Consider the following 14002-nt stretch of genomic DNA (forward strand, 5'->3'; position numbering starts at 1 on the left):
TGAGGATTTCCCCCAGAAGGAAGGGGTGAGGCTCCTCCTGCCTCGTTCCATCCCTCCAAAGGTTTCGGTCAGCTCCGTTTCCCCCGGGATCATTTCTGGGATGATTTCACCTGCCTGGGGCTCCTGCCTGCGCCGACAGAGAAATAAATCAAATAAATCAGTAAATATTCACTGTCACACTGCTGCATCTCTCAGGATCCAGTGAATCACAGCCAAGGGGAGGAAAACAAAGCGGTGATGTGAGAGGGAAAGAGGGAAAGGGCTGGAACATTCCTTCCCTTCCCAGCACACACTTGGATCTCTCACTCGGCGCCTTGGGTCAACTTCTGGGCATGTTTGGGGCTTACTGTGGGCTCCACCTTTGCTCCAGCAACCCCAGAGGGTTTTCCAAAGGCTCCTGGAGCTCTGGCAGGGCTGGGGATGTGCATTCCCTGGGGAGCCTAGGAGTGCCCGGCACCCTTGAGGGAAGAGCATTTCCTGATCTCCATCCCAAACCCCTGAACCTTTCCTTGGATCCATCCCAAACCCCTGAACCTGTCCCTGATCTCCATCCCAAACCCCTGAACCTTTCCTAGGATCCATCCCAAATTCCTGAACCTGTCCCTGACCTCCATCCCAAACCCCTGAACCTTTCCCTGATCTCCATCCCAAATCCCTGAACCTGTCCCTGATCTCCATCCCAAACCCCTGAACCTTTCCTGATCTCCATCCCAAATCCCAGAACCTTTCCTAGGATCCATCCCAAATCCCCTGAACCTTTCTTTCCCTGATCTCCATCCCAAACCCCTGAACCTTTCCTTGGATCCATCCCAAATCCCTGAACCTTTCCCTGATCTCCATCCCAAACCTCAGAACCTTTCCCTGATTTCTATCCCAAATCCCAGAACCTTTCCCTGGATCCATCCCAAACCCCTGAACCTTTCCCTGATCTCCATCCCAAATCCCTGGCACAGCCCCAGACCCTTCTGGGCCCTGTCCCTGCCCAGTGAGGTCCCTCCTCCCCTCCAGGACCCTTTTATTCCAGGCCAATCCCCCTTCCCCAAGCAGTGATTCCCATTATTCCAGGCTGATCCCCCTTCCCCAAGCAGTGACTCCCATTATTCCAGGCTGATCCCCCTTCCCAAAGCAGTGACTCCCCCATTATTCCAGGCTGATCCCCCTTCCCAAAGCAGTGACTCCCCCATTATTCCAGGCCAATCCCCCTTCCCAAGCAGTGATTCCCATTATTCCAGGCCGATCCCCCTTCCCCAAGCAGTGATTCCCATTATTCCAGGCCAATCCCCCTTCCCAAAGCAGTGATTCCCATTATTCCAGGCCAATCCCCCTTCCCCAAGCAGTGATTCCCATTATTCCAGGCCAATCCCCCTTCCCAAGCAGTGACTCCCATTATTCCAGGCTGATCCCCCTTCCCCAAGCAGTGATTCCCATTATTCCAGGCCAATCCCCCTTCCCCAAGCAGTGATTCCCATTATTCCAGGCTGATCCCCCTTCCCCAAGCAGTGATTCCCATTATTCCAGGCTGATCCCCCTTCCCAAAGCAGTGACTCCCCCGTTATTCCAGGCTGATCCCCCTTCCCAAAGCAGTGATTCCCATTATTCCAGGCCAATCCCCCTTCCCCAAGCAGTGATTCCCATTATTCCAGGCCAATCCCCCTTCCCAAGCAGTGACTCCCATTATTCCAGGCTGATCCCCCTTCCCAAAGCAGTGACTCCCCCATTATTCCAGGCTGATCCCCCTTCCCAAGCAGTGACTCCCCCGTTATTTTCTCCTCCCCAGCGCTGCCTTTTCCAGGCTCCCCATGTGACATCTCCCACAGGACCTGCTGGCCCCGGGAATGTCACCCTGCTGCTGGCAGCCACCAGGAGGAGATGCCAGCCACTCAAACCTCGCTCTAATTAACTCTGCTATTCCACTACCCCTCCTTTTCCTCCTCCTGAGCTGCTGCTGCAGTCCCTGGGGTTCAGGGTGAATTCTCCTCTCTTGCTGGCTCTGTTTCCCTGCTCTGCTCCCATCACGGAGCCTTCGGGGAGCTCCCCAGCCTTGGAGAAGGACCCTGAGCCACCCAGAGTTCTGGGAGGAATAAACAACCCCAAATTTCAACAATCCCAAGTGAAAATTATCCCCATTCCTTGCCTCTGACGTCCCCTCCGGGCAGGAGGAACCTTGGTGCAACCTTGCTCATCCCATAAACAATGTCCCATGATTTAGTGGAGGATTAAAATTGCGAATTAAAGCTGCAGAAGAAATGAGTCAGATTCTGCAGCAGAAAGGGCACCCAGGAACGCAGCAATCCCAGGGGAATCATTCCCCCGTGGCTCCAGGATTATTAAACTGCCTCCTGCTAAATTTAGCCAAGTTTGAACAAAGAATATTAATGTGAGCTTTCAGTAAACATGAGTATTCTAAAAATAACGCTGGGAGAGGGAACATTGCCCGTCTTTGATTCAGACTCCCTGGTGAATGGCATTTGTATGAGTAAAGTGTCAGGCAGATAACGTATCTCTGCCACAAACAAACCCCAAAAAAAGGAACTTTCAGATGACCCACGAGCAGCTCGCCAGCAATGGGGGCTAAAAAAAGCCCTTCCTGAGCATTGCCATTTGCATAACTCCTCTTTTTATCTTTTTATTTGAGATTTTTATGGTTTGGGTGAAGTTTGCCGCAGCTGGGCAGCGTTGAGGTGGGTTTTGCTGGGAAGGAAGGAAGGAAGGAAGGAAGGAAGGAAGGAAGGAAGGAAGGAAGGAAGGAAGGAAGGAAGGAAGGAAGGAAGGAAGGAAGGAAGGAAGGAAGGAAGGAAGGAAGGAAGGAAGGAAGGAAGGAAGGAAGGAAGGAAGGAAGGATTCAGCAGGAATGGGATGCCCAAATACAGGCAGGCACCTCCAGGGGAGCAGCAGCTCCCAGGCCAGGCAGGAATTTGGGAATTCCAGCTATGAGGGTGAATTCCAGCTCCCAGCGTGGCTGGGGTGTGAGCAGGAACAGGGGAGAGAGAAAAATCACCCCTAAAAACAAACTGGGCAAAGGGGAGCACTGAGGGGATGGGGAAAAAAAGTTTAAAAATGAGATTTTGTACTGAGGAAAAGGAGCTTTTACACTGAGTTTTATCAGTGAGCAGAAATGAGCTTTTAAACAAGGAGAAATGAGCCTTACACTGAGAAGAAGGGAGCTTTTAAATGAGGAGAAATGAGCCTTTACACTGAGGAAAAATGAGCATTTACACTGAGGAAAAGGAGCTTTTAAATGAGCTTTTACACTGAGGAAAAGGAGCTTTTAAATGAGCTTTTACACTGAGGAAAAGGAGCTTTTACACTGAGGAGAAAAGAGCTTTTACAGTGAGGAAAAGGAGCTTTTAAATGAGCTTTCAGATGAGAAGAAATGAGTTTTACACTGACAGGAATGGGGATTGAGCTTCAAAAACCCCCAAGAGCAGCAGCCACAGCCGTGTCCTTCAATCCTCCCATTCCCAGGAAAAACAGGAATGTTGAAATTCCTTGTGGAGATAATGGGACACTGCTCTGATTCCCTGATCCCAAACAACCCAATCCTGCTGCTCCCACCCCGATTGTTGTCTGCTTCCAGCAGTAAAAATTCATGTTTTCTTTTGATACACCAAAAATCCATTGTTTCTTTTGATACACCAAAAATCCATTGTTTCTTCTGACACAATCTGGGCCAAAATCTCATTATTTTTTTTTCCCCCAAGGGTAAAATCCTCACCTGTATTCCCGAGCCACGGCCCTGCAGGCAAACCCAGCTGGGGCCAAATTTCAAAAGCACAAATTTCAAAAGCACAAATTTCAAAAGCACAGATTTCACCCACTGGATTGGAATTTCCCAGAACTATTTGGATCAGCGGGTCTGCAGAGCAAAGAGAACTGGAGCAGAGGGGGCCGGGTCCGGTGTCCCCTCGGAACTTGGACACAATTTTGGAGCCTCTTTGGTTTCTTTTTCCCTTCTCATGAGGTCAAGTGCAGTAAAATCATCCCTGGGCTTGGGTTTCTTGACCCAGACAATTTCCTGCTTCAGGGATGGGTGAGAAAAGCAATAAAAAAATTTTGAGTAGGAGCTAATTTAAAGAAAAATTATCATTTTTTTTTACCTTTGTCAGCTGAGGGGATGATGTGGGGACACCCTGCAAGGGCTGGAATTTCAACTCCCCTGGGTTTGCTCAAACTCAGGAATCCAAGCTCCAGATTTCTCTGGAATTATAATTTTACCCTGGAATTTATGGTGAGAGTGCAAGGAACAACCAAATTACTTATCAATATTTATTATTTAATAATATTATTATAATATTCGTATTATATGTTATATTATAATATGATATATTATTTTAGAGATTATATACTATATTACAATATAATATATAATCTATAATACACAATATTTTATATATTATAGATGATATATTATATCTACAATATATATTATTGTATATATCATATATAATGTTATAGTATACGTTATTTTATATAATATTATAGAATATATTTCTATATATTGTTATTGTTTCTATTGTTATTGGTTTTATTTATTATTTAATTATTGTTTATATTTATTATTTAATAATATTATTAATATTTCCCCTAATAATAAGAACAATGGGAACACTGGAATTAAGACTGGAAAAGCTCATTTGCTGTATTCCCATCCATAAATTCACCAGGCTCTACTTGAAACCCGATTTCTTTTCTTGCCTTCAATATCTTCCCTGTAAAACCCACAGAATCGTGACCTCTGGCAGTTAAAATTTCCCTCATTTGCAGCTCATGTTTATTCATGAGCAGCTCATTTTAGCGCTTGGCCTTGTCCTGGTGGCTGAGGAGCAGAAACAGCTTTGAAGAGAAAAATAACATTTTTTTTATTTTTAGTTCAGCTCAACGGACACAGCTGGGCTCAGACAAAGGAGGTTTGAGGCCACAAACCTTCTTCATGCCTGAAAGAGAAAATTTAAACTTAAACACAGCTCAGGAGCAAGTCTGAATAAAAGTTAATGGTATCAAACAGAATTTGAGGAAAAATATTAAAAAAATATATATGTGTGTATATATATATATATATATATATATATATATATATATATATATATATATATATATAATGTTCTCCTTCAGAAACTTCCCTTGGAATTGTGGATATTTGGATTTTACACTGTAAAAGCTGAAGACCCCCAAGGTAAAATGTCAAAGAGGACCCCAAATACCCAAATTTGGTGCCACTGATTTTTTTACCGTCCCTTTACAGCTCACTGTAGGAACCTTGAATATTTTTAACAGCGACCTTTTAATCCTGCCACTCTGTGGTTTTATAAAAAGGAAGAACAAGGCAAGATATTATTTAAAAATGCACATTATAAACGTCCAAAAAGATTGTTGAAAAGCCTGACATTGCTCCAAGAACCCTAATTAAGAAATATCCGGAATAATTCGAATTAAAGCACAGGTTCCACAAGGTGCAGAGTCAACTTACCTTAAAAAGCTTTATTTTATGTGAGTTAACTGGGGAGGAGGAGGCTCTCTGGAGAGATAATAGTTTAGGAATTTGTGTCTATTTACAAAAAATAAACTGCTCCAAAAATTCCTTGTAAAGAGACATTCCAGGAAGATTCACTCCACATTCCTTCCTCTGAACACAGCTGGACTGAAAAGGAAAAAAAAAAAAAAATTTAAAAATGTAAATGGAATTCCTCCTTTTATTCCAGGAGTTTAGAGAAAAAATTCCTCCCCTAGATGAGTTTGAAATAATCAGATTTTTGGGGAATTGGGGAGTAAAGGAGGGGAGAGAGCAAGGGAAAAATCCCAACTTAATAATTTCCTCTGTGGCTCCCCGGGCTGGCGGCAGGGTGACATTTCCACCTGCCCCATGACTAATTTAGGAAAAGGAAGAGCTGGCCAAAAAGTTATTTTTGGCCACCACGGCGACGGGGCCAGCGAGGGAGAGGGACAGGTGCAGGGCCAGAGTGTGACATGGGGGTGGCACGAGCCCCCCAAAAATGGGACTTTGTGGGGAGGAATTCCTACAAAAATGGGATTTTTTTGAAGGGGTTGAAGCCTCCCTTTCCCCCCCAAAAAAATGTGGAATTAGAGGGTTGGAACAGCAAAAAGTGTGGCTTGAAGGGTTGGATGAAATCCTCCTAAATTGGGGCAGTGTGGGGTTCAACACCCCAAAAATGGGAGGCTGAAGGGTGGGTGGAAAAGCCCCTAAAATGTGACACTGAGGGGTGGGTTGGACCCTCCCAAAATGGGACATTTGGGGGTTAAAACCCTCTAAAATATGACATTGTCAGGTTGAAACTGCCCAAAAAGCGACATAGGGGGGGTTAAACCCCCCTAAAATGTGACACTGGGGGGTTAAACCCCCCCAAAAAGTGACATTTAGGGGTTAACCCCCCCCCAAAATGTGATATTGAGGGGTTGAACCCCCCCAAAACGTGATATTGAGGGGTTGAACCCTCACTAAATGTGACATTGAGGGGTTAAATCCCCTCAAAATGTGACATTAAGGGGGTTAAAACTCCCCTAAAATGTGACATTGAGGGGTTGAACCCCCCCAAAACGTGACATTGAGGGGTTGAACCCCCCCCCAAAATGTGACATTTAGGGGTTAAACAGCCCCAAAATGTGACATTGAGGAGTTGAACCCCCACTAAATGTGACATTGAGGGGTTGAACCCCCCCCCCAAAAAAGTGACATTGAGGGGTTGAACCCCTCCAAAAAGTGACATTGAGGGTTTGAACCCCCCCAAAAAGTGACATTGAGGGGCTGAACCCCCCCCAAAACTTGACATTCCCCTAAAATGTGACATTGAGGAGTGGAACACCCCCCCAAATGTAACAATGAGGGGTTAAACCCCCTCAAAATGTGACATTGAAGGGGGTTAAAACTCCCCTAAAATGTGACATTGAGGGGTTGAACCCCCCCAAAACGTGACATTGAGGGGTTGACCCCCCCCCCAAAAAGTGACATTGAGGGGCTGAACCCCCCCCCCCCAAAACGTGACATTGAGGGGTTGAAGCCCCCCAAAACGTGACATTCCCCTAAAATGTGACATTGAGGAGTGGAACCCCCCCCCCAAAAAGTGACATTGAGGGGTTGAACCCCCATAAATGTAACAATGAGGGGTTAAACTCCCCCAAAATGTGACATTGAGGGGTTGAACCCCCCCCCCCCAAAAAGTGACATTGAGGTTTGGCCGGCCCTGCCCCGAACGTGACATCGCGGCTCATGACGGTCACAGGGCTGCCCGGGGCGGGGACACGGCCCTATAAATCCGCCCCAAAAGCGCCTTTTCCTCAATGAAAGGCTCGGGGAGGCAGAGCAGAGCTAGGGGGATAAAAAGGAACGGGGACAGCGAGGTTTTTGTTCCGCTTTAAGTTCTTTCAGCCTTCCCAGTTTCGGGGTTTTTTTCCCCCCCCTCCCTCGCCACATTCCGGCTGAAGAGGCGACTCGGCAAAATGAAATATATTATAGGCATCGGAGGGTAAGTCCTTGCTAAAATCTGGTTTATGTTATGTTTTTTCCTGGTTTAAGTTTTGCGGGTTATTTATCTAGGGTATAGGATTTGAGATATTTGAGGATATTCGGGATACAGGATTTGAGAGATGATGCAACTTGATGAGTGTTAATTCGTGGTGCTTAAATGCAGCAGGGTGTATTTAAGACACACTTTAAAGACATCCACTTTTATATATTCTTTAATATATATCTTAATATATACTTTTAGACGTACTTTTATTTGATATGTCCTTTTATATGTTTTATAGGATTTAAAGGATGGATGCTGCTTCAGCAGAGTTTTGCAGGGCAGCACATCCTTTCATACATATCTATATACATTTTTTATATATATTATATACTTATTTGTGTTATATACATATTTATAATACAAATTTTATACTTACACGTTTATATATTTTTAGAGATACTTTCATCCACAGTTTTATTTATCCTTTTATAGTTTTAACAGGAGGGATGCTGAGATGGCAAAAACACTCAAGTAAATTTAGAGGGCAGATAGACCAAGAAAATTATTTTTAAATTTTCTCTGAAAGACGAAGAGGGGGGAAATCCCGTTTCTAATAAAATGGGGTGGTGGTGTATAAAGGGCATTGATTTTAATTTTAAAAAGCAGAATTTAAGGTGTGCTCGTTCTAGGACGGGGTGTGAGAGTGCGGCGGGAGAGCTCCAGAAATGGAACAGTGAATAGTAATATGGGTTATTAGAATAATATTTTAATAATATGCGACCGAGGGATTTATACTGCCTCGGGATTAAAAAAAAAGGAGGAATAGTTAAGTTATTCAGGGCTTTTACATTAAACGGGTTATGGGGCGTATGAGGGCAGCGAGGCCGCTCCATCTTGAGCAGCGGGGCCGCGGTTGTGAGGGACCGGCCATGGCAGCCCCGTGGCTGTGAGGGACCGGCCATGGCAACCCCGTGGTTGTGAGGGACCGGCCATGGCGGCCCCGTTCCCTCAGGGGTCCGGGCTGTGAGGGACCGGCCATGGCAGCCCCGTGGTTGTGAGGGACCGGCCATGGCGGCCCCGCGCGCGCGCTCCCCTCAGCGCCGCCGTTGCGCGCGCGCGGGAACCGGCGGGGCCGTTACACGCGGCCGAGCGCGCGCGCGGGGCGCTGGAAGGGGCGGGACCGGGCGGGCGGTGACAGCCAATCGGCAGCCGGGGAAAAGGCGGGGCTGGGGGGGAGTGGTGGTCGCAGCCAATCGGCGAGCGGCGCGGGAGGGGCGGGAAATTCAAACGGGGGGCGCGGGAGGGGTTGGGGACCCTGAGGGTCAATGCCGGGGTCCCCTCAGGGGCTCGGGTCCCCTCAGGGGCTTCCGCCGCCGGGCGGGGTTCGGATCCCTCAGGGGCTCGGGTCCCCTCAGGGGCTCCCGCCGCCGGGCGGGGTTCGGATCCCTCAGGGCTCGGCTCCTTCAGCGGTGTCTGTCCCGCCGCGGGTCCCCGTGGCTCCCAGACCGGTTCTAATGCGATTCTTCCACCTCTGTCTCGCCCCGCTCCCTGCAGGGTCACCAATGGTGGCAAAACCACCTTGACCAACAGGCTCGTCAAGGCGCTCCCCAACTGCTGCGTGGTCCATCAGGATGATTTCTTCAAGGTGAGTGTCCTCTTCCTTGCAGCGTTAATTGTACATGCAGGGCAAGTCAGTTTTGACAGCTTAGGAGTCACAAGCTTTCTGGTTTTGTGGGGGTTTTTTATATATATATATATATTTGATTTTTAAATGACTGGGCAGGTGGGAAGTTCCTGACCTTTATAAATGCCACAGGAGCCTTTAAGCGTTAACAACAGATTTAAATTTAGTACTGAATTCAGGCAGAGGTTATTTACTGTGCTCTGCATGAATGATTTTCTCCATATTGGGATTTCCCATGTTATTTTATTAAATTAAGAATGAGACTGCTAAATTATGCTTTAGCATTTAAGCACCTCTATGTTGGTTTAGATATAGAAAGGGGGTTTTATGGGGAAACTTTGATAGATCTGTATCAGAACCCAATTAAAATATTGCAGAGATTAATGCAGAAGAGCTTCACTGCCTTCTGCCTGGGAGTGCAGAGTGTTCCTAAACCCTGCAGGTTTCATGGGAATCAGGATATCCCTGGACCCCACCACACGTGGAAGTCCAAGAGATGCAGGAATGGACTTGCAGCACTTGTGGGTCACCCCCAAAGCATGAAGTGCTCCAGCCCCAGCATTGTGTGCTCAGTCTGTGCTGCTCAGATTTGATCACTCAGGAGCCCTTGGGGGAGGCATTCTGTTTGATTTTCCATAAAAATCTGTAACTTCCCTTTTGAGCGAATGCCAACACGAGGACAGCAGTAACTGAGCAACCAAAGTGCTGCTGTACCCACCTGCATTTTTATTAGAGGAGTTCAAATACCCAGTCTTTTAAAAAAACCATACATTGTAGCACTTATTTAACTGTATCAGCACTTTATGCTCCTGTATGATTTACAACCAACACCCTGTAGTACTTTGCCAATTAAACAAACGAGCGATTAACACCAAAATCTTTATCCCAAGTGGTCTGAGTGAGCCAGGGCAGCTTCCCAGAGCTCGTGGGGTTGGGGCAGGCTGGGAGTGTGGATGTCCCTGCAGTGCCCAGGGGTGGTTTGTGTGGCAGTAGTGGCCGGGTGCCGATGGCACAGGAGGGAACTGATCCCGCTGAGGCTGCAGCAATGTTTTATTGCTCACTATATTTCAGCCACAAGATCAAATAGAAGTCGGGGAAGACGGCTTTAAGCAGTGGGATGGTAAGAGCAGTGTTCCCTATAGGATGCAGTAATGTATATTCTTTTCCTAAGTATTTCTTTTTTTTTTTTTTTTTGTTTCATTATTAAAAGCTTTAACAGTAAATTTCCGTAACTGTAACTTTACCGAGCTCAATCTGTTTTCTGCTTTGGAGCCCGTGGTGTGTGATGGTGTTTGATGGTGTCCCTTTCTCCTGACCAGTGCTGGATTCCCTGGATATGGAGGCACTGGTGAGCACAGTGCGGGCCTGGATTGAGAACCCGGTGAAGTTTGCCCGTTCGCACGGGGTGAATGTCACACCCGGCTCTAGAGAGCCAACCTCCCAAGATATCCATATATTGGTCATTGAAGGCTTCCTGCTTTATAATTACAAGTAAGGTTTGGAGAACTCTTCGTGGTTTGCCAGGGAAGGTCCTTACACCCCTCGTGCCAGAGCTAAAAAACTCCTTTTTACTAATTTCCCCTTCCTGCCTTGTGCTGTATTCTCACCCCGGAGAGTTTCCTGCTTGGAAAAATGTAAAATTAACTCCTAAATGTAGAAGTGAGGTGAATTTAAGGTTCTGATTTGGGGCACAGCCTTGAACTCCAGGGGAGTTTCAGGGCAGGATTTTTGCAGGCTCCCCCTCATCCCTCCCACCTCGGTGAGAGCAAGGCAATGATCCATTCACTGCCTGGAATCTCTGCTGGAGCTCAGGAACAGGAATTCTGTCCCATGCTTGCTTAACACTGCCTGCAATGGGCTCAGTGGCACAGACAACTCCCTGGGGTTTTGTGGAGGACCCTGGAATCCCAGGAGGGTTTGGAAGGGACCTTAAAGCCCATCCAGCCTGGCCTTGGACACTTCCATGAACATGAGCTGGGGAGCTGCCCTGTCCCAGGTTTTGCTGCAAACTGATTTTGGAGGGATCTAGGAAGAGCCAGGGTTCCCAGCCCCGTGCCTGATCCTCCACAGGATCCCCTCTGATCCCCCTCAGGACCAGTGGGTGGTGTTTGGGTGGGGAAAGTCCCTGCTTGGGCCATTCTGGCCTTCAGAAAGAAGCTTCCCATGGTTTTGAGTTAACAACCCCTTGGCTTGTCTTCAACAGACACAAATCCCGTAGAGGCAGAGAGACTTTTGTGGTGTCTGGGGTGATTCCATTTGCTGTTACTCAAAGTGACACCTCCACGTTGTGTCCTTGTCCCCTCCCCAGGCCTCTGATCGAGCTGTTCGACCTTCGCTACTACCTGGCAGTGCCCTACGACGAGTGCAAGAGGAGGAGGAGGTGAGAGCATGGCTGGGTGGGCCTCCAGTCCTGCCCTGCTGTCCTTCACACACTGCTCTTGGTCATGGAGCCGTGCAGGGGCTGGGGCTGGGAGGACCTTAAAGGTCAAATCATGGAGTCATGGAGGGGTTGGGGTTGGAAGGTCCTTAAAGGTGATCTCATGGAGCCGTGGAATGGCTGGGGTTGGAAGGTCCTTAAAGGTCCTTGAAGGGATCTCATGGAGTCATGGAGTTGGTTGGGGTTGGAAGGTCCTTAAAGGTCCTTAAAGGTCATCTCATGGAGCCGTGGAATGGCTGCGGTTGGAAGGTCCTTAGAGATCATCTCATGGAGTCATGGAGGGGCTGGGGTTGGGAGGTCCTTAAAGGTCCTTGAAGGTGATATCATGGAATCATGAAGGGATTGGAGTTGGAAGGTCCTTAAAGGTGATCTCATGAAATCATGGAGGGGTTGGGAGGTCCTTAAAGGTGATCTCATGAAATCATGGAGGGGTTGGGTTGGGAGGTCCTTAGAGATCATCTCATGGAATCATGGAGTTGGTTGGGGTTGGAAGGTCCCATGGAGTCATGGAGGGGTTGAGGTTGCAAGGTCCTTAAAGGTCCTTAGAGATCATCTAAGGAATGGAATCATGGAGGGGTTGGGATTGGGAGGTCCTTAAAGGTGATCTCATGGAATCATGGAATGGCTGGGGTTGGAAGGTCCTTAGAGATCATCTCATGGAATCATGGAGGGGTTGGGGTTGGGAGGACCTTAAAGGTCCTTAAAGGTGATCTCATGAAATCATGGAGGGGTTGGGGTTGGAAGGTCCTTAAAGGTCCTTAAAGGTGATCTCATGGAATCATGGAGGGATTGAAGTTGGAAGGACCTTAAAGGTCAAATCATGGAGTCATGGAGTGGTTGGCGTTGGGAGGTCCTTAAAGGTGATCTCATGCCAGCCCTGCCATGGCAGGGACACCTCCCACCACCCCAGGCTGGCCTTGGGCAGTGCCAGGGATGGACCCTGACAGTTCTGGGATGTGTTGGTGCCATGAGTTGGAGTCGAGTGGGGAATTTGACGGGAATGGGAGGAAGGGATTTGATGTGGTCAGCGTGGAATGGCTGCGCTTGGAGAAGACCTCTGAGATGGAGCCCAGCCATGAACCCCTCACCCCTCACCACTGACCACATCCCCAGGAGCCCAAGCACAGCCATGGGCACTCCAGCATTGCCTGGGCAGCCTGTGCTGCTCCCTCACCACCCTTTCCATGGGAGTTTCTTTTCCTAACCCCTCCCTGAGGCTCCTTCTCCGTGCTGTTGTTCCAGTACACGGAATTACACCGTGCCCGACCCGCCGGGGCTCTTCGATGGCCACGTCTGGCCCATGTACCTCAAACACAGGAAGGAGATGGAGGATTCTGGGGTGGATGTGGGTAAGTGTTCCCCAAACACAAATCCCTCAGTCCTGGCACTGGGATTTAAGGAATTGGGTGATTTCATTGGAGGAAGCTTCCACTGTGATGATGCAGGGTGATATTTTTACTCCCAAGTTGTAATCCTGGCCTACTTTGGATAAGTACTGGCAGTTTTAGAGCTAAGAACTTATTCCTTTTGCTTTGTACTCTTAAGGACTCAGAGGGGACAAAAAAACTCCAAAAGAAAAAGAAGGGATTTATAATTATAATCCTTATAAGGGATAAGGATTTCACAGGCCATTGTATTTTCAGGATGGTTCTGTTTTTCCAAGTTTGGGTCAATAAAATATGAAATATTTTTTAATATATTAAATATTAAATTAATATATTTTAAAAACTAATCTCCTAAAATCTTATCCTGATGGGAAGCCCAGCCTGACTCCTTTTCTCTCCCAGTTTATTTAGACGGCCTGAAGTCCAGGGATGAACTCTACAACCAAGTCTTTGAAGATATTCACAACAAGCTCCTAAATTGCTCATAGGTAACTCAAATCCAGAGGGTGGAGGATGAGGGATTGTTCTGGGGAATTTCACAGTTTGGGATCTCACCCTTTTTCCCTTCCTCCTTTTCCAGGGTTGGGAGGATCCCGAAGATCCGTGTACAGCGATGTAAATAATACTTGGAAGTGGGAGTGGGAATTTGTGTGAACTCCTCTCCCACTGCCCTTTGGCAAGTCCCTTCTGTATATAATTGAAAACTGAGGATAACTTATTCCCACCACATGGACAGGATGGCCTTGGTGGGGTTTATTTTATAATTATTTTATATTCCGCTGGCTTACAGAGAAGCTGGAAACGGCATTTTTATAGCAGAGCAAGTAGAGCTGTGCTGGGAAAACAAGAGAGCTCCTGCAGACAGAAAGGCTTCGTGCAAGGCTTGTTTGTAACATCATCAACTCACTAAAAATCCACTTCAGTCTCCTTCTGAGGACCTGCTTTAATTCATCACTCATGAGGACCTGGTTTAATTCATCACTCAGCTTTATTATTGCAATAAAAACGGGTGTGAAGCTCATCCAAAACACAA

General features: G+C 47.3%; 1 protein-coding gene and 1 long non-coding RNA gene across 2 annotated transcripts; one reads left to right on the plus strand and one right to left on the minus strand.

Annotated features, from left to right (window-relative positions):
- Positions 1–443: 443 nt before the first annotated feature.
- Positions 444–925, minus strand: LOC139602353 (uncharacterized). The gene is made up of 3 exons (XR_011683180.1): positions 824–925; positions 694–792; positions 444–534 (listed from the first exon to the last, which is right to left on the minus strand). It is a non-coding gene; the product is annotated as an uncharacterized lncRNA (long non-coding RNA).
- A 6323-nt stretch (positions 926–7248) lies between these two features.
- NMRK2 (nicotinamide riboside kinase 2) lies at positions 7249–14002 on the plus strand. Its single transcript, XM_071452220.1, has 8 exons — positions 7249–7478; positions 9018–9108; positions 10219–10267; positions 10467–10638; positions 11456–11527; positions 12827–12933; positions 13372–13457; positions 13550–14002. The coding sequence occupies exons 1-7, from the start codon at positions 7453–7455 to the stop codon at positions 13455–13457; spliced, it is 603 nt and encodes a 200-aa protein (XP_071308321.1). The 5' UTR covers positions 7249–7452; the 3' UTR covers positions 13550–14002.

Source organism: Agelaius tricolor, unplaced genomic scaffold, assembly GCF_023055355.1.
Source record: "Agelaius tricolor isolate 1412-34295 unplaced genomic scaffold, bAgeTri1.0.p SCAF_33, whole genome shotgun sequence".
NCBI classification, from domain to species: domain Eukaryota; kingdom Metazoa; phylum Chordata; class Aves; order Passeriformes; family Icteridae; genus Agelaius; species Agelaius tricolor.

Bases quoted from the DNA above. Each gene is read 5' to 3' on its own strand.
- NMRK2 (XM_071452220.1), top strand. From the start codon at position 7,453: ATGAAATATATTATAGGCATCGGAGG. The intron at 10,268-10,466 runs GTAAGAGCAGTG...TCTCCTGACCAG, and splicing joins CGGCTTTAAGCAGTGGGATG to TGCTGGATTCCCTGGATATG. The intron at 10,639-11,455 runs GTAAGGTTTGGA...TCCCCTCCCCAG, and splicing joins TTCCTGCTTTATAATTACAA to GCCTCTGATCGAGCTGTTCG.